General features: G+C 44.0%; 1 protein-coding gene across 1 annotated transcript in view; it reads right to left on the bottom strand.

Annotated features, from left to right (window-relative positions):
- LOC139388797 (protein Niban 2-like) overlaps nucleotides 1-26,302 on the bottom strand; it is a 62,923-nt gene that overhangs the window by 7,279 nt on the left and 29,342 nt on the right. The window contains exons 6-8 of the mRNA XM_071135717.1: nucleotides 12,919-13,034; nucleotides 3,191-3,295; nucleotides 1,155-1,317 (exon numbers count right to left, since the gene is read on the bottom strand). Of these exons, the coding sequence (XP_070991818.1) occupies nucleotides 1,155-1,317; nucleotides 3,191-3,295; nucleotides 12,919-13,034 (384 nt within the window). The remainder of the gene's footprint in view (nucleotides 1-1,154; nucleotides 1,318-3,190; nucleotides 3,296-12,918; nucleotides 13,035-26,302) is intronic.

Raw genomic sequence — 26,302 nt, 5'->3', positions numbered from 1 at the left:
TCTAGCAATGATCAACAACCAATTTGATAGATCTTGAAGAATATTGAAAAGAATAATGGGCAAATGTTGCACAATCCAGGTGTGGAAAGCCCTTAGAGACTTAACCAGAAAGACTCAGCTGTAATTGCTGCCAAAGATGCTTCTACAAAGTATTGACTCTGGTGAATACTTATGTAAATGAGACAAGTCTGTATTTCATTTTCAATAAATGTGCACCATGTTCTAAAAACATGTTTATACTTTGTCATTATGGGGTACTATATGTAGATGGGTGAGAAAACCAGTCTACTTAATCCATTTTGAATTCTGTCTAAAAATGTGGAATAAGTCAAGGGGCATGAATACTTTCTGAAGGGACTGTATGCTATATGTGCCCAGTTACTGTAGTGTAACTAAATACAAAACCTAATAAAAACAGTAATGGACACAAATATTCCATACACACACACACTAATAAACACAGGACATGTGAGCCCTGGCCTCCAGTGTCATCCAAGGAATGCAGTCCTTCAACATTGTCTCCATGGGAAACAAAACATAAGAGAAAATGTTAGAGCAGGAAGGCAGAGAGATGAGAGAGGGGCGAGAGGGATGAGAGAGAGGGGCGAGAGGGATGAGAGAGAGGGGCGAGAGGGATGAGAGAGCGAGGCGAGAGATGAGCGTAAGGGATAAGGAGTGCGGGATAAGACCCTTCTATCCCAAATGGCACTTTATTCCCTACATAGTGCACACTACTTTTGACTAAGAGATAGGGATTGTCAAAAGTAGTGCACTATGTAGGGAATAGGTGCCATTGGGGACGCATTCAATGACTGATCTAACTGCACTCAACAAACCACAAACACTAGAAATGACAAACCGTTGCTAACAATGGCCCCTTTGTTGAGGAGCATTACAGCATTGCTAATTTTACAGCGTAAACACTTAGGTAATTCCCTTGACTATCCACTAGACGGTTGGACTGAAAAAGTGCCATCGTTGAGACAACTAACGCACTGTGATTAAGTCGACACACTGCATCACAGCCTGTGTGTGTGAAAAGTGTAAGGAGTGTTTCCTGTGGGTGCTGCTGTGTCACAACACGAGGTGAGAGGGTGTCAGGATATTTTTTTTTAAAGCGTGTGCATGTGTGCTCGCCAGGACGCGCCTCTCACCGCGGATCTTGCCGCTGACGTGTTCCTTGGAGGTGATAATCTGGTCCATGTCTGTGCGTAGAGCGGCGTCTAGACGGGGCGTCTCTACCTCACAGGCCTGGACGAGAGCCTCGTATTGGGCCTGGGTCTGAGACAACACCTGCTTATACACCGCCTCAGAGATCTGGAGAGGGACAGGGAGAGAAAGGGTTGTCCCAGATGCCACCCTATTCCACAACCTTTGACCAGGGCACATAATGCACGTGTAGGCTGGTCAAAAGTAGTGCACTACAGTGCCTTGCGAAAGTATTTGGCCCCCTTGAACTTTGCGACCTTTTGCCACATTTCAGGCTTCAAACATAAAGATATAAAACTGTATTTATTTGTGAAGAATCAACAACAAGTGGGACACAATCATGAAGTGGAACGACATTTATTGGATATTTCAAACTTTTTTAACAAATCAAAGACTGAAAAATTGGGCGTGCAAAATTATTCAGCCCCCTTAAGTTAATACTTTGTAGCGCCACCTTTTGCTGCGATTACAGCTGTAAGTCGCTTGGGGTATGTCTCTATCAGTTTTGCACATCGAGAGACTGAAATTTTTCCCATTCCTCCTTGCAAAACAGCTCGAGCTCAGTGAGGTTGGATGGAGAGCATTTGTGAACAGCAGTTTTCAGTTCTTTCCACAGATTCTCGATTGGATTCAGGTCTGGACTTTGACTTGGCCATTCTAACACCTGGATATGTTTATTTTTGAACCATTCCATTGTAGATTTTGCTTTATGTTTTGGATCATTGTCTTGTTGGAAGACAAATCTCCGTCCCAGTCTCAGGTCTTTTGCAGACTCCATCAGGTTTTCTTCCAGAATGGTCCTGTATTTGGCTCCATCCATCTTCCCATCAATTTTAACCATCTTCCCTGTCCCTGCTGAAGAAAAGCAGGCCCAAACCATGATGCTGCCCCCACCATGTTTGACAGTGGGGATGGTGTGTTCAGCTGTGTTGCTTTTACGCCAAACATAACGTTTTGCATTGTTGCCAAAAAGTTCAATTTTAGTTTCATCTGACCAGAGCACCTTCTTCCACATGTTTGGTGTGTCTCCCAGGTGGCTCGTGGCAAACTTTAAACAACACTTTTTATGGATATCTTTAAGAAATGGCTTTCTTCTTGCCACTCTTCCATAAAGGCCAGATTTGTGCAATATACGACTGATTGTTGTCCTATGGACAGAGTCTCCCACCTCAGCTGTAGATCTCTGCAGTTCATCCAGAGTGATCATGGGCCTCTTGGCTGCATCTCTGATCAGTCTTCTTCTTGTATGAGCTGAAAGTTGAGGGACGGCCAGGTCTTGGTAGATTTGCAGTGGTCTGATACTCCTTCCATTTCAATATTATCGCTTGCACAGTGCTCCTTGGGATGTTTAAAGCTTGGGAAATCTTTTTGTATCCAAATCCAGCTTTAAACTTCTTCACAACAGTATATCGGACCTGCCTGGTGTGCTCCTTGTTCTTCATGATGCTCTCTGCGCTTTTAACGGACCTCTGAGACTATCACAGTGCAGGTGCATTTATACGGAGACTTGATTACACACAGATGGATTGTATTTATCATCATTAGTTATTTAGGTCAACATTGGATCATTCAGAGATCCTCACTGAACTTCTGGAGAGAGTTTGCTGCACTGAAAGTAAAGGGGCTGAATAATTTTGCACGCCCAATTTTTCAGTTTTTGATTTGTTAAAAAAGTTTGAAATATCCAATAAATGTCGTTCCACTTCATGATTGTGTCCCACTTGTTGTTGATTCTTCACAAAAAAATACAGTTTTATATCTTTATGTTTGAAGCCTGAAATGTGGCAAAAGGTCGCAAAGTTCAAGGGGGCCGAATACTTTTGCAAGGCACTGTATGTAGGGAATAGGGTGCCATTTGATCAGGGATGTTGGGCCAGGAGTTTTCCAGACTATGTGACCTGAACAGGAAAAACAGTGTGCTCAGGGAAACCTCTGGGGCCTGGGAAAGAACAGAGTGCAGCGCGTAGGTAGAACAACTCACCAGCATCCAGTTCCTCTGTCTCTGTTGTATCTTCCCCTTCAGACGAGGACCAATCAGATTCCTCAGCTCTGGGTAGAGGGTCTCCATCACTAAGTTGGCTAGGATCTAAACACACACACACACTGCATTAATCACTTACACAATCTTTAAAGTGTGTGTATAGGATGTGCCTGTATGAGTAACCAAGAGAAGTAACTAGTGGCTGGCAGGACTTGGCACCTAGTAAAAGCATATGAGACTTGAGAGGCTTTGTTGTTAGAGTTCGGTGTTTCCACAACAGAGAAAATGACAAGGTGTTGTGTCAGTCTTAATCTTTGTGACATTTCAAACAGAACGGGAACAAACACACAACTAACTGGCAACCTGAAGAGCACAACCACTTCAGAGTCACCTACATGAATGGGTTGACTGGTGTGTTTGCACAAGAGTATGCAGGTTCAGTACATGAGTCCATCCCAAATGGCACCCTATTCCCTATATAGTGCACTACTTTGACCAGGGCTCACAGTAATATGTGGCACCTTTACACAACATAATAATTGCTAAATGTATGAGTGAGGAGCTGTTCACAATATTCCTATTTTGTATGTTGTATTTATTATGGATCCCCATTAGCTCCTGCCAAGGCAGCAGCTACTCTTCCTGGGGTCCAGCAAAATTAAGGCAGTTCTACAATTTAAAACATTAGAATACATTTCACAACACATTAAGTGTGTGCCCTCTGGCCACTAATCTACTACCACACATCTACAGTGCATTTAGAAAGTACTCAGACCTAGACTTTTTCTACATTTTATTACATTAGCCTTATTATAAAAATAGTTTTTTATAAAAATCCCATCAATCTGGGCTCCCGAGTGGCGCAGCAGTCTAAGGCACTGCAGTGTAGTGCTAGAGGTATCACTACAGACCCTGGTTCGATCCCGAGCTGTATCACAACCGGCCGTGATCGGGAGTCCCATAGGGCGGCGGACAATTGGCCCAGCATCGTCCGGGCCAATCATTGTAAATAAGAAATTGCTCTTAACCAACTTGCCTAGTTACATAAAATAAATGGAAAACATCTACACACAATACCCCATAATGACAAAGTGAAAACAGGGTTTTTAGAAATGTTTGCAAATATTTTACAAATAAAAAATTAAATGTACATAAGAATTCAGACCCTTTGCAATATTGAGTTCAGGTGCATCCGGTTTCCATTGATCATCCTTGAGATGTTTCCACAACTTGGAGTTCTCCTGTAAATTCAATTGATTGGACATGATTTGGAAAGGCACACACCTGTCTATATAAGGTCCCACAGTTGACAGCGCCTGTCAGAGCAAAAACCAAGCCATGAGGTTGAAGGAATTGTCCGTAGAGCATCGAGAGAGAATTATGTCAAGGCACAGATCTGGGGAAGGGTACCAAAACATTTCTGCAGCATTGAAGGTCCCCAAGAACACAGTGGGCTCCATCATTCTTAAATGGAAGAAGTTTGGAATCACCAAGACTCTTCCTGGAGCTGGCCGCCCTGCTAAACTGAGCAATCGGGGGAGAAGGGCCTTGGTCAGAGAGGTGACCTAGAACCCGAAGGTCACTCTGACAGAGCTCCAGAGTTTCCCTGTGGAGATGGGAGAACCTTCCAGAAGGCCAACCATCTCTGCAGCAATCCACCAATCAGGGCTTTATGGTAGAGTGGCCAGATGGAAGCCACGCCTCAATAAAAGGCACAAGACACCCCGCTTGGAGTTTCCCCAAAAGGCACCTAAAGGACTCTGACCATAAGAAACAAGATTCTCTGGTCTGATGAAAGGGAGATTGAAGTCTTTGGCCTGAATGCCAAGCGCCACGTCTGGAGGAAACCTGGCACCATCCCTAAGGTGCAGCACGGTGGCAGCTTCATGCTGGAGGGAATGTTTGTGCAATACAGAGAGATTCTTCCAACAGGACAACGACCCTAAGCACACAGCCAAGACAGGTGTGCCAAAGCAAACTTCCCAAATACAGGTGTGCCAAGCTTGTCGTGTCATACCGAAGACAAGGCTGTAATCGCTGCCAAAAGATTATTCGACAAAGTACTGAGTAAAGGGTCTGAATACTTGTGTAAATGTGATATTTAATTTTTTTATTAGTAATACATTTGCTCAAAATTCTAAAAAGCTGTTTTTGCTTTGACATTGTGGTATTGTGTGTAGATGAGAAACAATACATTTTAGAATACGGCGGTAACGTAAAAATGTGGCAAAGGTCAAAGGTCTGAATACTTCCCAAATGCAGTGTATAACAGAAATCTGTGTGTGCATAGTGCTATTAAAGAAACCTTCAGGTCAGTGTCTGAGACAGGATGCAGTTTGACCACTATGTAACTAATATCATGGGTCATTAAATTGATTCATTCTGCATTAAATAATTAAGTCATGTAATATATGTATTCATATACAGTAGCATGGTATTTTACACCCTAATCTCTCACCCAGAGTGTCATGAGACTATTTTCTCCCTAACATGCATTAAAATACACACACACACTCCAAACAGATACATCTGCTGGGATTGGGTTTGTCAGAGGGCCAGTTCTCCATTTCCCTTTGCTCATTAGTGGTTCTGCATTATAAAAAGGTGCTTACAGGCACACACACACACAGCTTTTTACCTGCAGCGCATCCGCCTCACTAGATTTACAGCAAACATTTTAAAAAAGTCACTCAAACACTGAACACACACCTCAGTCCACCCCTCCTCCAATCCAACCCATCATACACAGTCACTCACTTGAAAGGCCAATTTTTTATTTAACCTTTATTTAACTAGGCAAGTCAGTTAAGAACAAATTCTTATTTACAATGACAACCCACTGTTTCCCGGTAGGACAACTGCCTTGTTCAGGGGCAGAAAGACAGATTTTTTTTTAACCTTGTCAGCTTGGCGATTCGATCCAGCCACCTTTCAGTTACCGAAGCTCATTGGCTGAAACTCAAATTGCTAGGGAGCTGGCCCACGTGGGGGGAAATGCAGGGGAAAAAGGTGCCACACAGCTTCCAGAAAACAGTCCCTTTCAAACTAGGGATTTCGTGGCTAATTGAGGTAAGACACTAATTCTGCTCATACACTATGCATGTATAAACTACACATTGACAAATCCAGCCCAAAGCAGGAGGTTTACTAGTCACCAAAGTTCAGGACCATGTCTTTAAAGCCCAAATTATACCGGGCCTGATTGTCCCATTTGAATTACATCCACAATTATCCACATCCACGTAGGGTGTGGCGTTACACAATATGGCCAGATGGTGGTTTACTCATGAGCCACAGCTACGGCCAGAGCAGAGGGATGAAGGTCCAGTCCTCAGGGGTAAAAATCACAGAAAAATGAGTTCCCCCCCATTGTGTTTCAGAAAACAAACCCCTGGCTTTGTTACACAATACAAACAACGGCAGTGTACGTCATCTTCTGGGTCGTGTTCTTGTTTGATATAAGAAATTATAGAGGATACTACTAGACAGTACTGTACTAGTAGTACACCTCACCAGTCTAGTTGCTCTCAGTTCTTGGTCAGAATCACATAGGGGTAGATACAAAACATATTCCAGCATACATTTCACTGGTAAACAACTATAGTTTATATGCCAACATACAGTACCAAGTTTGTACATTGCAGGTTCTTTATTTTGACTATTTTCTACATTGTAGAATAATAGTGAAGACATCTAAACTATGAAATAACACATATGGAATCATGTAGGAACCAAAAAAAAGTGTTAAATCAAAATATTTTTGTTGTTGTTGAGATTCTTCAAAGTAGCCACCCTTTTTGCCTTGATGACTGCTTTGCCCACTCTGCATTTTTAATTATTTTTTGTTGTTGTTGATTTGTTTAACACTTTTTTGGTTACTACAGGATTCCAGAGTTGTCTTCACTATTATTCTACAATGTAGAAAATAGTCAAAATAAAGAAAAACCCTTGAATGAGTAGGTGGGTCCAAAAACTTTTGACTGGTACTGTATACGCGGGACGGGTTTGTCACAGGAGTAGGCCAAATGTTTCCCGAACCCTAAGAAAAACAAGCAAGCAGCCCCCGCCCTGCAGCACAAACACTGGCCCTATGTTCCCTTTTTCCTGTGTTGCGTGTTGGTAGACACACTGGGGGGCGATTGAAACTAGCTGGAGGGAGACAGGAAAAGTGCTTACTGCCCCTACCCAGGACCCAGCCCATGCACAGTCTGGCACACAACACACTCTGTGCTCAATAACTCTTCATTTACCTTCCCAAAGCTCCTCCAATAAGACTAAACTGGGATTCATTCATTAGGAACGGACACGGAAAAAAAAGGTTTTACTACCATGTAGCCTAATGAATACAACCCTACACTAAACAGTCAAACATGTCACCAGACAGCTAATAATCATTCGAAACACACTGTTGGTTCATTCACATGGGGAAGACCAACATCTATGGATAACACACACACACACACACACACGTCCGACTTCCAGTGAAATCATAAGGGAAACTGAAAACAAGTTTGACATGATAGTTCTGAGGAAGTGGTTTAACATGTGTAAATATGCACACCCCACCCAACCCATCTCTTAAAGAGGACAACAAGGATACAGAACACAGCCTTACAGTCTTTATCCATCTACATGTGTAGTAGGCCTGGCTTGCTTTGGCTGCAGAATATAAAACCATAACTCAAGTTTTAATACGATTTAATATGCTTGAACCGGAGCTCGATTTGGCCCACTCTGCTTTTGACATACTTGAATAATCGTCTCAATGCGGTCCAGACAACAGATTGGAGCTGAACACAGCGGCTAGCTACATGACATGCAGAATTTTTCCCCCTCGTCTCTAGATGTTCATAGAAGCCTACTGTGTGGTTGGTGAGGTACATGCTTTAGGACACCTGTAATGCTCTTGGCAAACCCTACGTAGGCAACAAAGGCTAGAAAAACACTATTACTCCTGGAAGGACAGCTGTTATTAAATAGGGCCATGATATTGACACAGTAAATCTAGGGTGCCCATCCAAATATCACCCTATATAGTGTACTACTTTTGACCAGGGTCCACATAGGGTGCACTATATAGGGAATAGGGTGCCATTTCAGATGCGTGCCTCCTGTCTCATGCCCAACACTGTGATCCCTTCAAAGTTTAGTCTCTCATACTAGGCAAGTCCGATCACTTCAGGACATCAGAGTAACAGTGTCCCCCCCCAAATGGCACCCCATTCCATCTACAGTGCAATACTTTTGACAAGGGCCCGTAGGAATTAGGTGCACCCAGAGTGATGTGATTCAGGGTATGGCACCACTTAGGTTACGTTTACACAGGCAGCTCAATTCTGATATTTTTTTCCACTAATTGTTATTTTGACCAAGCACTTCAGATACTTTCCAGAACCGGTCTGATTGATAAAAAAAAATATTATTGAAAAAAAATATCAGAATTGGGCTGCCTATGTAAACAAAGACTTGGTCCCTACTGCTACCTTTATACCAAGCAGAAACACCATTACCAGTCCCACAAAACAGACCAAGGCCTACAGAGACAGAGGAAAGAGAGGGAGAGAGCTCTGAAAAGCCATCTTTCCCTGTGTTGATGAGAATTGGGAGGACAAATGAGTGAAATGGAGCTAGTGAGAAAGAACAGGCGTTTTGAAAGGAAGACCACCCAGGCAGGGCCACACCTGAGCCTGAGTAGGTGGACTGTTCCTACCCAAGCAGGGGTAAGACACAGAGGGGGAATTTGAAAGAGTCTTTCAAAGGAGACCCCACCCAGAGAAGCAGGGGTCTGTTCAAACTGTGACAGTGGGTGAGGTAAAAGAGGTGCTCTACACTGTTCTCAATCAATCTCTCAAATGAGGGATTCACCAGACCCTCAAACTCGAAGAACCAAATCCCACACGTCTGTCGGAGACAGCTGGGTCGACTGGCGAATGAGGTGAGCCCCATCCCCTCATACTGAAGAGCCACTCGCCAGCCCGCTAGTCATTCTCACCTCTTCCACAGAGTACTACTCTAAGCTCTTCTCGATATGATCGGTTTTCCTGTTTGTAGGTGTGTCGCAAGGTTACACCGCCGTGCACAGGTTTTACAGCACTCGTTTTCTGTGTTGGGCGACTTCACCGAAAGGAACATTTTCGCGTCGGGTAATAATGAGCTTTTGCACTTTTTCTTCCCTTTGTCTCCTGTGTTGGCTAGTGGCACACAGCTAGCTACTGAGACTTGACTAGCTTCGCTGCAAGGCTTAGCTAACCTAGTTATTTTTGCCCCATAATTTTTGGTAATTGGCAAAGATTTTTTGTTGATAAATGTTTTATTGTCACCGGTTTGTGTTAATGGATGGTGTAAAAATGAGAACAAAAAAAATATTCTTTAAAACAAAAATACATTGTAGAAAACTAGATAGGCCTAGATACAATGTAGGCCTATATGATATACAATATTTAATGAAAAGCAGTAAACATACACATTGTTTCACATTCTTTAATAGAATCATAAAAACACAGACCGAGTTTTGAAAAATCAGTGGAATTAGAGTATGATAGCTAAGGAGATGGAGAAAGCATCGGTCTCCGGATTACATCTTCAAACTAAGGGCAACCGTGACAGGGATAATCGTCCATTCCATGTATTCCATGTAAGATAGTCTAGCTAGCCACATTTTCAGATATTACACATTTCTAATTTTAACAGAAAGTCGTTTTCATTTCAAGTTAGTGTACTGTTAGCTAGCTGGCTCGCTAGCTAACGTTACGAATAATACTACACAGATCATACATGTATCTCAGAACCATTTGCTTTGCTAGTTATAACCTAATGTTAGCTAGCTAACATTGAACCTGGTTGGTTAGCTACCTGCAGATTCATGCAGGGTAGTAAGGTCATGAGTTGGGATTATGGTTCATTGTTTACCTAGCTAGCTACATGTCTTAAAAAAAGACTACACTATGCAAGTAACCATTTCAATAGAATGTCACTGACAACTGTTGATAGACATGGTAAATTCGCTGTGGCTATCTACTCTGATTTACTCAGTAAACATAGGCAAAAAAGCATAAATTGTTGCCAGCAGCAAAGTTGCAGTCACCAACAGGGGGGGGGGGGGGGGGCTGTTCAGGTGCTTTTGGTCCCAGACTTGGTGCTCCGGTACCACTTCCCGTACGGTAGCAGAAAGAGTCTCACAATTTTTAGGGCCTTCCTCTGACACTGCCTGGTGGGGTGTACACACTACCCTCTGTAGCACCTTGTGGTTGGATGCTGAGCAGTTGCCATACCAAGAAGTGATGCAGAAAAGTCAAGATACTCTCAATGGTGCAGATGTAGAACATTTTGAGGAGCGGAGGGCCCGTTCCCACAACTGTGGTGGTGTGTTTGGACCATGATAGGTCATTAGTAAATGTGGACACCGAGGAACTTGAAGCTCTTGATCCACTCCACTACATCTCCGTCGATGTGAATGGGGGTGTGTTAAGGCCATCAGTTTCCTGTCAGAGTGGCAAATGTGTTGTTGCCTACCCTCACCACCTGGGAGCGGCCCGTCAGGAAGGCCAGGATCCAGTTGCAGAGGGAGGTGTTCAGTCCTTAGCTTAGTGATGAGCTTAGAGGACAGTATGGTGTTGAACACTGAGCTGCAATCAATGAACAAAATTCTCATGTAGGCGTTCCTTTTGTCTGGGTGGGAAAGGCAGATGTGAAGTGCCATAGAAATTGCATTATCTGTTGACCAGTTGGTGCGGTACGCGTATTGGAGTGGGTCCAGGGTTTCTAGGATAATGATGTTGTGAGCCATAACCAGCCTTTCAAAGATAGTCATTTAGAAAGGTTACCTTGGCATTCTTAGACACAGGGACTATGGTGGTTTGCTTGAAACATGTAGGTATTACAGTGTGGGTAAGAGAGAGGTTTAAAATGTCAGTATAGGCACTTGCCAGCTGGTCAGCGCATTCTGAGTACTCGTCCTGGTAATCTGTCTGGCCCTGTGGCCTTGTGAAAGTTATCCTTTAAAAGGTCTTACACACACGTCGGCTACAGAAAGCGTAATCATGCAGTTGTCTGGAACAGCTGGTGCTCTCACGCATGGTTCACTGTTGCTTGTCTCAAAGTGAGCATAGAAGGCATTTAGCTCATCTGGTAGGCTTGTGTCACTGGGCAAGCATTCGGCTGGGTTTCCCTTTGTAATCCGTGATAGTTTGCAAGCTCTGCCACATCCAACGAGCATCAGAGCAGGTATAGTAGGATTCGATCTAAGTCCTGTATTGACACCTTGCTTGTTTGTTGGTTCATCGGAATGCGCATCAGAATTTCTTAAGCGTCCAGATTAGTGCCCTACTCCTTGAAAGCGCCAACTTTAGCCTTTAGCTCAGTGCAGATGTTGCCTGTAATCCATGACTTCAGGTTGTGATATGTACGTAGAGAGTTGCAGTCCGTTTTAGAATGGGTGGCCAGTAATAAACATGTCCTGAACATCTAAAACTAAAAGCATTGTAAACTCAAAAACAAAAATCCTTTTCCAGGACCCTGTCTTTCAAAGATCATTTGTAAAAATCCAAATAACTTCAGATCTTCAATGTAAAGGGTTTAAACACTGTTTACCATGCTTGTTCAATAAACCATATACAATTAATGAACATGCACCTGTGGAACGGTTGTTAAGACACCAACAGCTTACAGACGGTAGGCAATTAAGGTCACAGCTATGAAAATTTAGGACACTAAAGAGGCTTTCTACTGAATCTGAAAAAGTGATGCCTGCCCATACCATAACCCCACAGCCACCATGGGGCACTCAACTCGGTCACGGGAGCCTCCCTGCAAGGGCAGAACCAGTCAACGGTTATCACATTGGATGGCGGAAGCTATTATATTGGCCTATAATAGTAAAGCGTTCCAGCCTCCAGAAGGCCTCACGCCACCAGAGGTATGGCTACTTCTTAGGCACTGTTCAATTCTCCTGCAAGGAGATGCCCTTGCGATACAGCTTGTTGGGCATCCCCTTATACTTTTAGGAGGTTCTACCAGCTAGACGTCACTGCACATTCTTTGGTGCATACGTTCCTTAGTGTCGGGGCCACTGAGGGTTGATATGTTGTAGTTACCTGGCTTCGGAGAACATGTTGCAATATGCAAGTTGGCCATATTCCTCATTCAAGATATTGAAACTAATAATGGAAAGATGACTTAAGGTTACTTGTGTAACCCTGATTATCTGATTTTATGAGTGAGATCTCACCGTATTCCCCTACTCACAAGAGTGTGAGGACGTTCGGCATGCTCGAGAATGACTCTTTAGTTTGAGGGGAGAGGCTCAATTCATTCGCCACTCGACTGGTCCATCTCTGACAGATGTGTTGTGATTGGTTCTTTGCGCTTATAAGATTCTTGTGAATCCCTCATGTGAGATACAGTATCTAACTCATATCAGAGAACTGATGTTATGCAAGTAACCTTACATTTTCCTCAGGAGGAGAGTTCAATTCCTCCTTCCATCTGTACTCTGAGACACAGTCAACAAATCCTCAAGACAGACCTCAAATACACACCAGCTGCCTGACTCACATCCATCATGGGCACTGACCACTCAAGAGGTTTAGCTAAGGCCGTGACTCAGACCTGCTGTAAGTACTGTAAGGTGTTAGCATCACCTATTCACAATACATTCAAATTAAACTAGGTTGACTAAATGTGACTTAGTCCTCAAGGAGCTAGAGCCAGCTCCATAGTGTTCCTCTCACCTGTGGTGGCCCTCCACACATCATGTCCCAGGTGCCGTAGTGTCCCTGAGCCTGCCTGTGGAGCCGCACTGCATCTGTGAAGGCAGGGGTCTGCACCCTGCACTCCTCTGACAGACCTGGAGGGGGCAGGCAAGAGCACACAGTTACGATAGGCTGGAGCATCTGTGGTGGAAGTGATTGTGACGTTTGAAATGTTTCAGTATGAACACTGAGGTCGAGTCTCAAATGGCACCCTATTCCCTATATAGTGCACTGTTTTTGACCAGGTCCCATTAGGCTCTGCTCATAAGTAGTGCACTATATATGGAATATGTTGCAATTTGGGAAGGCCCTGAGAGATACAGTTTGTTTGGAAGACAAAACAGGCGTGTCAACTGCACTGAGCGACCAGCGATCAAACTATTCAGGTAATTGAATTTGAAAAATCTATTCTCAAGCTTTTACATGGCTTTTCAAAACACACTTTTCAGTTGCTCAAGGAAGTTGCTAGAACATTATCAACGACTTCTTGGCCCTACATAAACCAGCCATGTTCCACCACAGCGGCTATTTGTTAATAATAGGAGCATGACCGTGGGACAACACAGGAATCACAGCCCTTGTCAGGCAGCGGAGTCATGCCCAAAACAGGAAGTGACAGAGGCGGTGTAGTTACTATGGTAACGGCCTCTCCCAGTAGCAGCAGGGACAATGGTAGGCAGCTGAAGAGGAGTCAGCACACGTGTTCATAGGGCTATTTCGCTTTCAGGAAGTCAGCACTCATGTGGGTTTGCATATGTGGTGAAAATACACCAGCCTTCAAGGTCAGGGTATTCTGAAATAAGGCTGAAATCGGTTTCTCAAGGTCATTGTATTGAAATACTGTCTAGTAGGTAGTGTGTTGAGGTATGGACATTAATTGAATAGCAAGCAAGCAAGATGTGCCTGCCATATGGATGGATAGGACAGAGCTCCACAGCATGCATAGAACACAATGTACAAATCACTATGCCAGGTAAACAGAATGGTGAGGAGCTATTGATTGTGCCAACGTACAGATGCGACCTAACGACTACAACCCTCCATAGAATCAGTAGAGGATAGCACTCAGCTTAGTTGAAGTCAAGCAACCCACTGAGAAAATACTATGTAGGAGGAGACCCCTGCTAAATATAAATGTTTGGGGGAAAAGACTCTTACATAACGGAATCGCATATCACCTCATGACTCCATAAGAGTCAAGCGTACAGGAAAGACCCACTTGAGTGTGTCTGATGTAGTCTAGTCATGTGCAAATGCGTGTGTGCGCACGTGTGTGTCTATCCCGCATGCCACGGCTGTGGGTTTGACAAAGAGAGGAAATTATATGGAGAAGGTTGGGGGAGGGTTAGACAGGAAGCACTCTCTACCCCCATGCCCACTATGCCAACTCTGGGCTGATGGGTGAGGGTGAAATGGGGCTAGTTTGTCTTGGCATTCATGAGAACACAGACATACAGGTCAGCTGGCCACGTCTGTATCCAAAATGGCACCCTATTCCCTATATATAGTGCACTTCCCTATATGGTGCACTCAAAAGTAGTGCACTACATAGGGAGTAGAGCATCACACAGCAAGAAAAATGTGTCACCAGGGATAAAGAGGGACGGACCCCCTTTTAAAACAAGCCTGCTATGATTTCCCTTCATAAAAATAAAAATTTCTCATTCCATGTTCCCCTTGGGACATGTGGAGCAGTGTGAACTTTTACTAAACTACATGTAAAAGTGCATGTAAAAAAAAAAAAAAAGTGTTTTTCAGAAGTGTCTTTCAAAGATAATTTGTAAAAATCCAAATAACTTCACAAATCTTAATTGTAAAGGGTTTAAACACTGTTTCCCATGCTTGTTCAATGAACCACGAACAAATAATGAACATGCACATGTGGAATGGTCTTTAAGACAATTGCCTACCGTCTGTAAGCTAAGGTCACAGTTATGAAAACTTAGGACACTAAAAAGAGGCCTTTCTACTGACTCTGAAAAACACCAAAAGAAAGATGCAGTGTCCCCGCTCATCTGCGTGAACGTGCCTTAGGCATGCTGCAAGGAGGCATGGGGACTGCAGATGTGGCCAGGGCAATAAATTGCAATGTCCATCATGTGAGATGCTTAAGACAGAACTACAGGGAGACAACGGACTGCTGATCATCCTTGCAGTGGCAGACCACGTGTAACAACACCTGCACAGGATCAGTACATGCAAACATCACAAGTACAGGATGGCAACAACAACTGCCCGAGTTACACCAGGAACGCACAATCCCTCCATCAGTGCTCAGACTGTCCGCAATAGGCTGAGAGAGAGGCTGGACTGAGGGCTTGTAGGCCTGTTGTAAGGCAGGTCCTCACCAGACATCACCGGCAACAACGTCGCCTATGGGCACAAACCCACTGTCGCTGGACCAGACAGGACTGGCAAAAAGTGCTCTTCACTGACGAGTCGCGGTTTTGTCTCACCAGGGCTGATGGTCAGATTTGCTTTTATTGTCGAAGGAATGAGCGTTACACCGAGGCCTGTACTTTGGAGCGGAATTGATTTGGAGGTGGAGGGTCCGTCATTGTCTGGGACAGTGTGTCACAGCATCATCAGACTGAGCTTGTTGTCATTGCAGGCAATCTCAACGCTGTGTGTTACAGGGAAGACATCCTCCTCCCTCATGTGGTACCCTTCCTGCAGGCTCATCCTGACATGACCCTACATCATGACAATGCCACCAGCCATACTGCTCGTTCTGTATGTGATTTCCTGCAAGACAGGAATGTCAGTGTTCTGCCATGGCCAGCGAAGAGCCTGGATCTCAATCCCATTGAGCACATCTGGGACCTGATGGATCGGAGGGTGAGGGCTAGGGCCATTCCCCAGTAATGTCTGGGAACTTGAAGGTGCCTTGGTGGAAGAGTGGGGTAACATCTCACAGCAAGAACTGGCAAATCTGGTGCAGTCCATGAGGAGGTGATGCACTGCAGTACTTAATGCAGCTGGTGGCCACACCAGATACTGACTGTTACTTTTGATTTCGCCCCCCCCCACTTTGTTCAGGGACACATGATTCAATTTGTTACTCACATATCTGTGGAACTTGTTCAGTGTATGTCTCAGTTGTTGAATCTTATGTTCATACAAATATTTACACATGTTATGTTTGCTGAAAATAAACACAGCTGACAGTGAGAGGACGTTTACATACCCCCTTTGCCTCCAGAACAGCCCAAATTCTTCAGGGCATGGAAACGTTTTTCAATCGGTATCAAAAGGACCTAACTGGACCTCATTTTTCGTGAACAGGGTGGTGTACCTATTAAACTGGCCACTAAGTATCTCTCTCAACACAAATGAACACCCACACATGGAAAGCATATCTTAGTGCTTCGAGGCAATACCCTGGAAAAGGGAATAATGTTTAATTCACAAAAAGGCTTGTTGGAAACCTTTACTTATACCAAGATCAGAGAACAGATTGCATCCAGAGTAGCAGCAGACATGAGAAAGTGTGTGTGTTTTGTAAAAATAGAACATGTGGTAACGTTTACCAATGTCTCTTTATTTGAGGCATTTCCGTCTCTCTCTGCACTACTGTGGTTGGCGTGACTCCCGAGTCCTACCACAGCCAGATCCCAGTTCCCAGGCCTTCACATCCAGCCTGTCTCGCTCTCTGTGTGTATACACAATGGTAAACAGACCCCACCATGGCAGAAATATGGCCCACTCAGTCTGCTAAGGGTTAAAGCAGTGATGTGGTGTTAAGTTGATCAGGCCAGGAGGGGTATACTACAACACTAGATATTTTCAGGATTTTATCAAGTTAGCCAGTGTCAGCTAGCGTCACATTCCAGCTGAGGCTTTATCCATGATACGAAGGGGGATATTGATCCTGTATCTGTCGCTCACTCAAGCCGGGCTCGTAACTGTGGGCATGTTGCATGTCGAACACCAAACTCTTCATTGAGACAACGCTGAAACAGCAATTCATGGGGGAGTCCGTGGGGTACTGTGTGTGTGTGTTAGTGATGAAAAAAATAATACACATTGATATACACACCGTTCAAACGTTTGGGGTGTCTTAGAAATGTTTGTTTTTTGAAAGAAAATCACATTTTTTGTCCATTAAAATAACATCACATTGATCAGAAATACAGTGTAGACATTGTTAATGTTGTAAATGATTATTGTAGCTGGAAATATATTTTTTTATGGAATATCTACATAGGCATCCAGAGGCCCATTATCAGCAACCATCACTGTGTTCCAATGGCACGTTGTGTTAGCTAATCCAAGTTTATCATTTTAAAAGGCTAATTGATCATTCAAAAACCCTTTTGCAATTATGCTAGCACAGCTGAAAACTGTTCTGATTAAAGAAGCAATAAAACTGGCTTTCTTTAGTTGAGTATCTGGAGCGTCAGCATTTGTGGGTTCGATTATAGGCAGAGTTGCAAAGAAAAAGCCATCTCTCAGACTGGCCAATGAAAATCAAATATTAAGATGGGCAAAACAGACACTGGACAGAGAAACTGCAAAGAAGGCCAGCAACCCTGAGTCACCTCTTCACTGCTGACGTGGAGATTGGTGTTTTGTGGATACTATTTTATGAAACTGCCAATGGGCCTCTTACAAATAAACTGAAATACCTTATTTACATAAGTATTCAGACCCTTTGCTATGAGTCTCGAAATTGAGCTCAAGTGCATCCTGTTTCCATTGATCATCCCTGAGATGTTTCTACAACTTGATTGGAGTCCACCTTCGGTAAATTCAATTGTTTGGACATGATTTGGAAAGGCACACACACACCTGTCTATACAAGGTCCCACAGCTGACAGTGCAATCAGATCAAAAACCAAGCAGTAAGGTCAAAGGAAATGTCCGTAGAGCTCCTAGACAGGATTGTGTCGATGCACAGAAACAGGGAAAGGTACCAAAACATTTCTGCAGGTTGAAGCTCCAAGAACACAGTGGCCTCGATCATTCTTAACCTCTCTAGTACGCTAGCGTCCCACCTCGACAACAGCCAGTGAAATTGCAGGGCGCCAAATTTAAAACAGAAATCCCATAATTAAAATTACTCAAACATACAAGTATTATCCACCATTTTAAAGATAAACTTCTTGTGAATCCAACCAGTGTCCGATTTCAAAAAGGCTTTACTGCGAAGCACACCATGCGATTATGTTAGGTCAGCACCTGGTCACAGAAAACCATACAGCCATTTTCCAGCCAAAGAGAGGAGTCACAAAAAGCAGAAAGAGATCAAATGTATCACTAACCTTTGATGATCCTCCTCAGATGGCACTCATAGGACTTTATGTTACACAATACATGTATGTTTTGTTCGATAAAGTTCATATTTATATCCAAAAATCTCAGTTTACTTTGGCGCGTTATGGTCAGAAATGCATCGTCTCAATCAAAACATCCGGTGAAAGTGCAGAGAGCCACGTCAAATTACAGAAATACTCATCATAAACATTGATAAACGATACAAGTGTTAAACATACAAATAAAGATAAACTTCTCCTTAATGCAACCACTGTGTCAGATTTCAAAAAGGCTTTACGGAGAAAGCACACTTTGCGATTATGTTAGGTCTGCGCCTAGCCACAGAAACCCATACAGCCATTTTCCAACCAAGGAGAGTGTCACAAAAGTCAGAAATAGCATTAAAATTAATCACTTACCTTTGATGTTCTTCATCTGGTGGCACTCACAGGTCTCCATGTTAGACAATAAATGTTTGTTTTGTTCGATAATGTCCCTCTATGACCAAAAACGTTTTTGTGCGAGCGTTTTGTCCAGTAATCCGTCCAGACAAAAAGGTTTTAAAAAGTACAATAAAAAAGTCAGTAGAAACATGCCAAACGATGTTTAAAATCAATCACCCGGTTGTTTTTGTCATAAATAATCAATATTTCAAACGGACAAAAGATTCGTCAATAGGAAAGGAGAAACAAGAAAAGGCGCGTTCCTGATTAGGTGCATGGCTGATGAATGGAAATTTCCACTGGGCACTGATTGAAAGTGCTGTATCGGCGTAATTTTTCTGAGTAAATGCCTAAAGACGTCCACATGTAGAGGAAGCCAGAGACTGAACTGGGTCCTAAGTATTTGTGTGGTGGATAGGCTTTCAATGGAAAAACAGCCTTTCAAAATAATAGTACTTCCTGGTTGGATTTTCGCCTGCCATCTCAGTTCTGTTATACTCAGACATTATTTTAACAGTTTTGAAAACTTGAGTGTTTTCTATCCAAATCTACTAATTATATGCATATCCCATCTTCTGGGCCTGAGTAGCAGGCAGTGGGGGGGGGACTATTTGTTTCGGGAGGTGACCAGGAACCTGATGGTCAGGAAGATGACCAAGAACCCGATGGTCACTGACAGAGCTCCAGAGTTCCTCTGTGGAGATGGGAGAATCTTCCAGAAGGACAACCATCTCTGCAGCACTCCACCAATCAGGCCTTTATGGTAGAGAGGCCAGACGGAAGCCACTCCATTAAAGGCACGACAGCTCGCCAAAAAAGGCACCTAAAAGGACTCAAGGAAACACGATTCTCTGGTCTGATGAAACCAAGATTGAACTCTTTGGCTTGAATGCGCCAAGCTGCACTACTGGAGGAAACCTGGCACCATCCCTAAGGTGAAGCAGGTTGGTGGTAGCATCATGCTGTTGGGATGTTTTCCAGAATGCTCAGGAACTTTGGAAGGTGAACCACAGCCAAGACCATGCAAGAGAGTCTCGGAATGTCCTTGAGTGGCCCAGCCAGAGCCAGTACTGGAACCAGATTGAACATCTCTGGAGAGAACTGAAAATAGGGTTGCTGCACAGCTATCCATCCTGACAGAGCTTGAGAGGATCTGCAGAGAATAATGGAAGAAACTCCCCAAATGTAGATGTGCCAAGCTTGTAGAGTCATACCCAAGAAGACTTGAGACTGAAGCACCTTTTGGCAGTGATTTACAGATATGATCTGTTTATTTTTAATACATTTGCTTTGTTAATAGGGGGTATTGTGTGTAGACGATTAATGCCCAGGATCCTCTCAAGCTCAGTCATGGGCATTAATATGGAGTTGGTCCTCTCTTTGCTGCTATAACAGCCTCCACTCTTCAGGGAAGGCTTTTCAACATTGCTGCGTGGAGGACTTGCTTCCATTCAACCACAAGAGCATTAGCGAGGTCGGGCACTGATGTTGGGCGATTAGGCCTGGCTCTCAGTTGGCATTCCAATTTATCCCAAAGGTGTTTGATGGGGTTCAGGTCAGGGCTGTGTGCAGGCCAGGCAAGTTCTTTCACACCGATCTTGACAAACCATTTCTGTATGGACCTCGCTTTGTGCACAGGGGAATTGTCATGCTTAAACAGGAAAGGGTCTTCCCCAAACTGTTGACATAGTTGGAAGCACATATTTGTCTTGAATGTATACTGTAGTGTTAAGATTTCCCTTCACTGGAACTAAGGGGCCTAACCCGAACCACACAAAAAAACAGCCCTCCGCCAAACTTTACAGTGGGTACTATGCAGGTAGTGATCTCCTGGCATCCCCCAAACCCAGATTTGTCCGTCAGACTGGTGAAGATGGTGAAGTGTGAGTCATCACTCCAGATAACACGCTTCCACTGCGCCAGTGTCCAATGGTGGCGAGCAGCAAAGGGGCGACCAACTCCATATTAATGCTTATGATTTTGGAATGAGATGTTTGACGAGCAGGTGTCCACATACTTTAGGCCACGTAGTGTACTTTTCTAAACCTTTAGGCGTATGGGTAATGAAGATGTCATCAAGTGATAATACTTGATCACCTGCCACAGGTGAAGCCACAGGAACAAGTGGTTGTCATGGACACCAGGTATAACAGCCAAGAACAGCAACAAAGCCATGTTTGACCACAGTGACAACTGCCTGTGACTACTCCAACTCTATGAAAGGGAAAAATAGAGAAGTCATTTTCTTCAAATTCACACCATGGAACTCTATTCCCTATATAGTGCACTACTTTTGAAAAAGCAGAGCACTATAAATAAGGGTATAGGGTGCCATTTCAGATGAAGCCTTATAACTCCAGCTAACAATCAATCCTCTGAATGTGATGCAAATCACTTTTATTGGACTGCACTTTATGATAACCAATTCCCCTGCGAGCCCAGAATATGCAGCAAGCCACACAATGTGTTTGCATCTGTGGTTAGACTTATGAGGGAAGACTGAATGGTGTTTCTGTACTGGTCAGACTATATCGCCTTGCAGCATCTTCACTGTGTAAATGCTTTGGTTAGCACTTAACCACTATTCAAAGCAGTTCTTTGACCGCAGTATTATGCTCCCTGCAACTTAACCTTAGTTATATTCTAAGTAACAAGAGGCACTATACACTGAACCATACAGTCCTAGAAAGAAAGAGGGAAATACTAAAACGAGAATTCTGACCAACACAATTCCTCTAACGACTACTTCCAGTTCTGCCAACTACTACTTCTCAAATACAGTTGAGTACACCTGCAGGAAATGACATGCATGACAACATGCACATGACTCATGTTATGTTGCCCTTCTAGTTATGTACATGAGGAGTACTGTCCTAAATGTGTTATATTTACGCACATGCACGGATGCATAGAAACAGACACACCCCATCTAAACACGGAGGGCATTTAAGAGGAGTGAAACCTCACCTAGTACACTACAGACCCAAGAGAAAAGGGGCTGAGGACAAACCGAATAGGCCAATAATTAATTAAATATATATAAATAATTATTGGCCTATTCGGTTTGTCCTCAGCCCTTTTTCTCTTGGGTCTGTAGTGTACTAGGTGAGGTTTCACTCCTCTTAAATGTATATATTTTTTTATAAACACATTTCCCCTTCAATTCAATTACTATCAGTTGTAACTACTGCCAGCTCAGCATTCTAAACAGCAGAGAAGACAGTTAAACTGCTAATGAGCACCGTTACTGCAGTGGAAGGAAGCACACAGCAGGAATGTTGTCTTTAGAGGAGTGACTGGAGGGCTAGCAGGCCTGGACAGGTAGGGGATGTACCATAGCTCTGCTTGGCTCCAGAGAGGGGCCAAAGAGGGGTGAAGATAATGGCGCTTTTTCATGTTTGTAAAGAAAGTCGAAGACACTAGTCAATGTGCAGCTGGGTGTGTTAAGCCCACCCAATGTGGTGTGTAGGTGTTACTCATAAAGAGACTAATTATGGGTCTGAGAGAAAAATGATGGGCTTGTAGTTCTGGTAACAATACACTGCATGGCTCCAATACAACCAACTTACAAAAATGATAGAGAATGCTTTACATCAATCAGCGGCATAAATATGAGAAGACCTCTTCAAAAGGAGGAAGTCTAAAATGGACACAAACATCGTCAGAACCATTGTGTGTGTGCGTGCGCACGCTTTGATCCCAAGTAAACACGGGTCAGATCCTCCCAGGGCGTGGGTTGTTAATGGTCCAGACTCAAGAGTGTTTATTTAAAAAGGGCATTATGAGAAGGTGCTGGGGTAAAATCTGAGGACCATCAGTTGATGATAACAGTGCAGTGATCACCATGTTATTGTTTAGCTGCTTCAGCCACCTGTGGGACCCAACAAGTCTGTTCATATGATTTCATCGGCATGCTCTACTTCACTCAATAATCACTGTTATTGTTTCACCCTTCTGTGAAAGTGACCAAACCAGCTCCATGCGTGCATCCACCATCGTGCGCATGTTAAGTTTGTCTATCCTCACCAGACGCAAATCAGGACACACAAGTTGAAATATCAAAACAAACTCTGAACCAACTATATTAATTTGGGGAAAGGTCAAAACAAGAAAACATTCAAACATTTAGCTAGCTAGCTTACTGTTGCGAGCTAATTTATCCTGGGATAAACGTTATTTTACCAGAAATGCACAAGGTCCTCTACTCCGACAATCCACAGATAAAAAGGGGAAACCTAGTTAGTTTCTAGTAATCTCTCCTTGTTCAGTCTTCTTCGGACTTCTTATGGTGGTTGGCAACCAACTTTAAAAATGTGCATTACTGCCACCAACTGGACTGGAGTCTGGACCTCAGTTCATCGTTCAAATCTCCCACGCCCCAAAGCTAGCCTTGAGCCAGGCCGATCTCCCGGCCTATGATCACTCGGCTACACAGCTGATGCCTCCCGGACTCTTCACTAACACGACTAGAAGCCACTTCGTCACCGGATTCCTGCAGTAAGCTCTGGACCTTTGCACAGGACGCCCTTGTCCCAAAGCTCGCACCAGTGAGCCAGGCGCATCTCCCGGCTAGCAAACAAAATTACACCAGCTACAATACCTCTTTTGCTAATTTGGCTTAGACCCTCCGTCAACACGGAGCCCCGCAGATCCATCACAACTGGTCTGCCGACATAATTCCGTCTGATGTCCGGCAAAGGCCGGTTGAGGGCACGTCGGTAACACCCTTGTCCCAAAGCTAGCACCAGTTAGCCTTGAGCCAGGCGCATCTCCCAGCTAGGGTAGTAACGACTACATTACGGGTTCCCCATTTCATCTATTGCTGTTCACTGGACCCTATGATCACTTGGCTACATAGCTGATGCCTACTGGACTGTTCATTAATCACGGTACTCCATTTTGTTAATCTGTCGGTCCCCAGCCTCAAACTCAGGCCCTGTGTGTAGTTAACTGACCCCCTCTGCCCATTCATCGCCATTTTACCTGTTGTCTTAGCTGATTAGCTGTTGTCTTACCCGTTGTGATCTTAGCTAGCTCTCCCAATCAACACCTGTGATTGCTTAATGCCTCGCTTTAATGTCAATATGCCTTGTATACTGTTGTTTAGGGTAGTTATCGTTTTATTTTACTGCAGAGCCCCTAGTCCCACTCAATATGCCTTAAATTGCTTTTTTGTCCCACCTCCCACACATGCAGTGACCTCACCTAGCATAACTAGTGCCTCCAAATGCAACCTCTTATCGTAACCCAATGACTAGGTTTACCTACACTGTACCTGCACCCTACCATACCAGTCTGTATATTATGCACTGAATCTATCCTACCACGCCCAGAAATCTGCTCCTTTAATTCTCTGTTCCCAACGCACTAGACAACCAGTTCTGATAGCCTTTAGCCGTACCCTCATCCTACACCTGTGTTCCTCGGGTGATGTAGAGGTTAAGCCAGGCCCTGTGTGTCCCCAGGTACTCATTTGTTGACTTCTGTAACCGTAAAAGCCTTGGTTTCATGCATGTTAACATCAGAAGCCTCCTCCCTAAGTTTGCTAAAGCAGTGAGTAAAACACACTTCACCAACCCTGATGTCCTTGCCGTGTCTGAATCCTGGCTTAGGAAGGCCATCAAATTCTGAAATTTATCCCCAACTACAACATTTTCCATCAAGATAGAACTGCCAAAAGGGGGAGGAGTTGCAATCTACTGCAGAGATTGACAGAACTTTGCATGCTTACATTCCAGGTCTATGCCCGAACAGTTCGAGCTTCTAATTAAAAAAATTCAACCCTCAGCTCCCAGCTGTGCCCTGGACATCATATGTGAATTGATTGCCCCCCATCTATCGTCAGAGTTCGTTCTGTTAGGTGAGCTAAACTGGGATATGCTTAACACCCAGGCCGTCCTACAATTTAAGCTAGATGCCCTCAATCTCACCAGGTGGGTTCCTAATCCCTAAATCCGTAAACATGGGCACCCTCATTATCCTGACCAACTTGCCCTCCAAATACACCTCTGCTGTTTTCAACCACGATCTCTGATCACTGCCTGCATCAGTTACGGGTCCACGTCCAACGACCACCCCTCACTGTCAAACTCTCCCTAAAAAACACTTGAGCAAGCAGGCCTTTCTAATCTACCTGGCCCGGGTATCCTGGAAGGATATTGACCTCATCCCGTCAGTACAGGATGTCTGGTTGTTCTTTAAAAAGTAATTTCCTCACCATCTTAAATAAACAAGCGCCTTTCAAAAAAATGTAACACTAAGAACAGATATAGCCCTTGGTTCACTCCAGACCTGACTGCCCTCGACCAGCACAAAAACATCCTCTGGCATACTGCACTAGTATCGAATAGTCCCGCGCGATATGCAACTTTTCAGGGAAGTCAGGAACCAATAGTCACTTAGGAAAGCAAAGGCTAGGTTTAAAAAAATAAAAAATAAATGCATCCTGTAGCTCTAACTTCAAAATGTTTTGGGACACTAAAGTCTATGGAGAATAAGAGCATCTCCTCCCAGCTGCCCACTGCACTCAGAAACCAGAGGCTCAGAAACCCTGTCACAACTGATAAATTCTCGATAATTTCAATAAGAATCTCTACGGCTAGCTATGCTTTCCTCCTGGCTACCCCAACCCCGGCCAACAGCTCCACACCCCCCGCAGCTACTTGCCCAAGCCTCCCCAGCTTCTCCTTCACCCAAATCCAGATGTCTGATGTTCTGAAAGAACTGCAAAACCTGGACCCTCTCTTTCTAAAAGTATCCACCGCCATTGTTGCAACCTCTATTACTAGTCTGTTTCGTATCGTTAGAGATTCCCAAAGATTGGAAAGCTCCCTCTTCAAAGGGGGTGACTCTAGACCCAAACTGTTACAGACCTATATCCATCCTGCCCCACCTTTCTAAAAAGTCTTCAAAAGCCAAAGTTACACAGATCACTGACCATTTCGAATTCCACCGTACCTTCTCAGTCAGGTGTGCAATCCGGTTTCCGAGCATCACTACTCTGGACGGTTCTGACTTAGGCATTTGTAGTTGTCTACATATTCTAGGTGTCTGGCTAGCCTGTAAACTCTCCTTCCAGACTCATTAAGCATCTCCAATCAAAAATTAAATGTAGAATTGGCTTCCCATTAAGCAAAGCCTCCTTCACTCACGCTGCCAAACATATGCTCGTTAAACTGACTATCCTACCGATCCTCGACTTCGGCGATGTCATTTACAAAAGAGCCTCCAACACTCTACTCAGCAAACTGGATGTAGTCTATCACAGTGCCATCCATTTTGTCACCAAAGCCCCATATATCCCCCACCACTGAGACCTGTATGCTCTCGTCGGCTGACCCTCGCTACATATTCGTCACCAAACCCACTGGCTCCAAGTCATCTATAAGTCTGTGCAAGGTAAAGCCCCACCTTATCGCAGCTCACTGGTCACCATAGCAACACCCTCCAGCAGGTAGGTAGGTAGGTAGGTAGTATGTATATATATATCTCACTGGTCATCACCAAAGCAAACATCTGCTTTGTCCACCTTTCCTTCCAGTTCTCTGCTGCCAATGACTGGAACAAGTCGCTGAAGTTGTATACACATCTCCCTCACTAATTTTAAGCATCAGCTCTCTGAGCAGCTTACCGATTGCTGTAAATAGCCAACTATCCCCATCCAA

The sequence above is a fragment of the Oncorhynchus clarkii genome, chromosome 29 (genome assembly GCF_045791955.1).
Source record: "Oncorhynchus clarkii lewisi isolate Uvic-CL-2024 chromosome 29, UVic_Ocla_1.0, whole genome shotgun sequence".
NCBI classification, from domain to species: Eukaryota; Metazoa; Chordata; class Actinopteri; order Salmoniformes; family Salmonidae; genus Oncorhynchus; species Oncorhynchus clarkii.
This window is presented reverse-complemented; position numbering and strand designations above follow the sequence as displayed.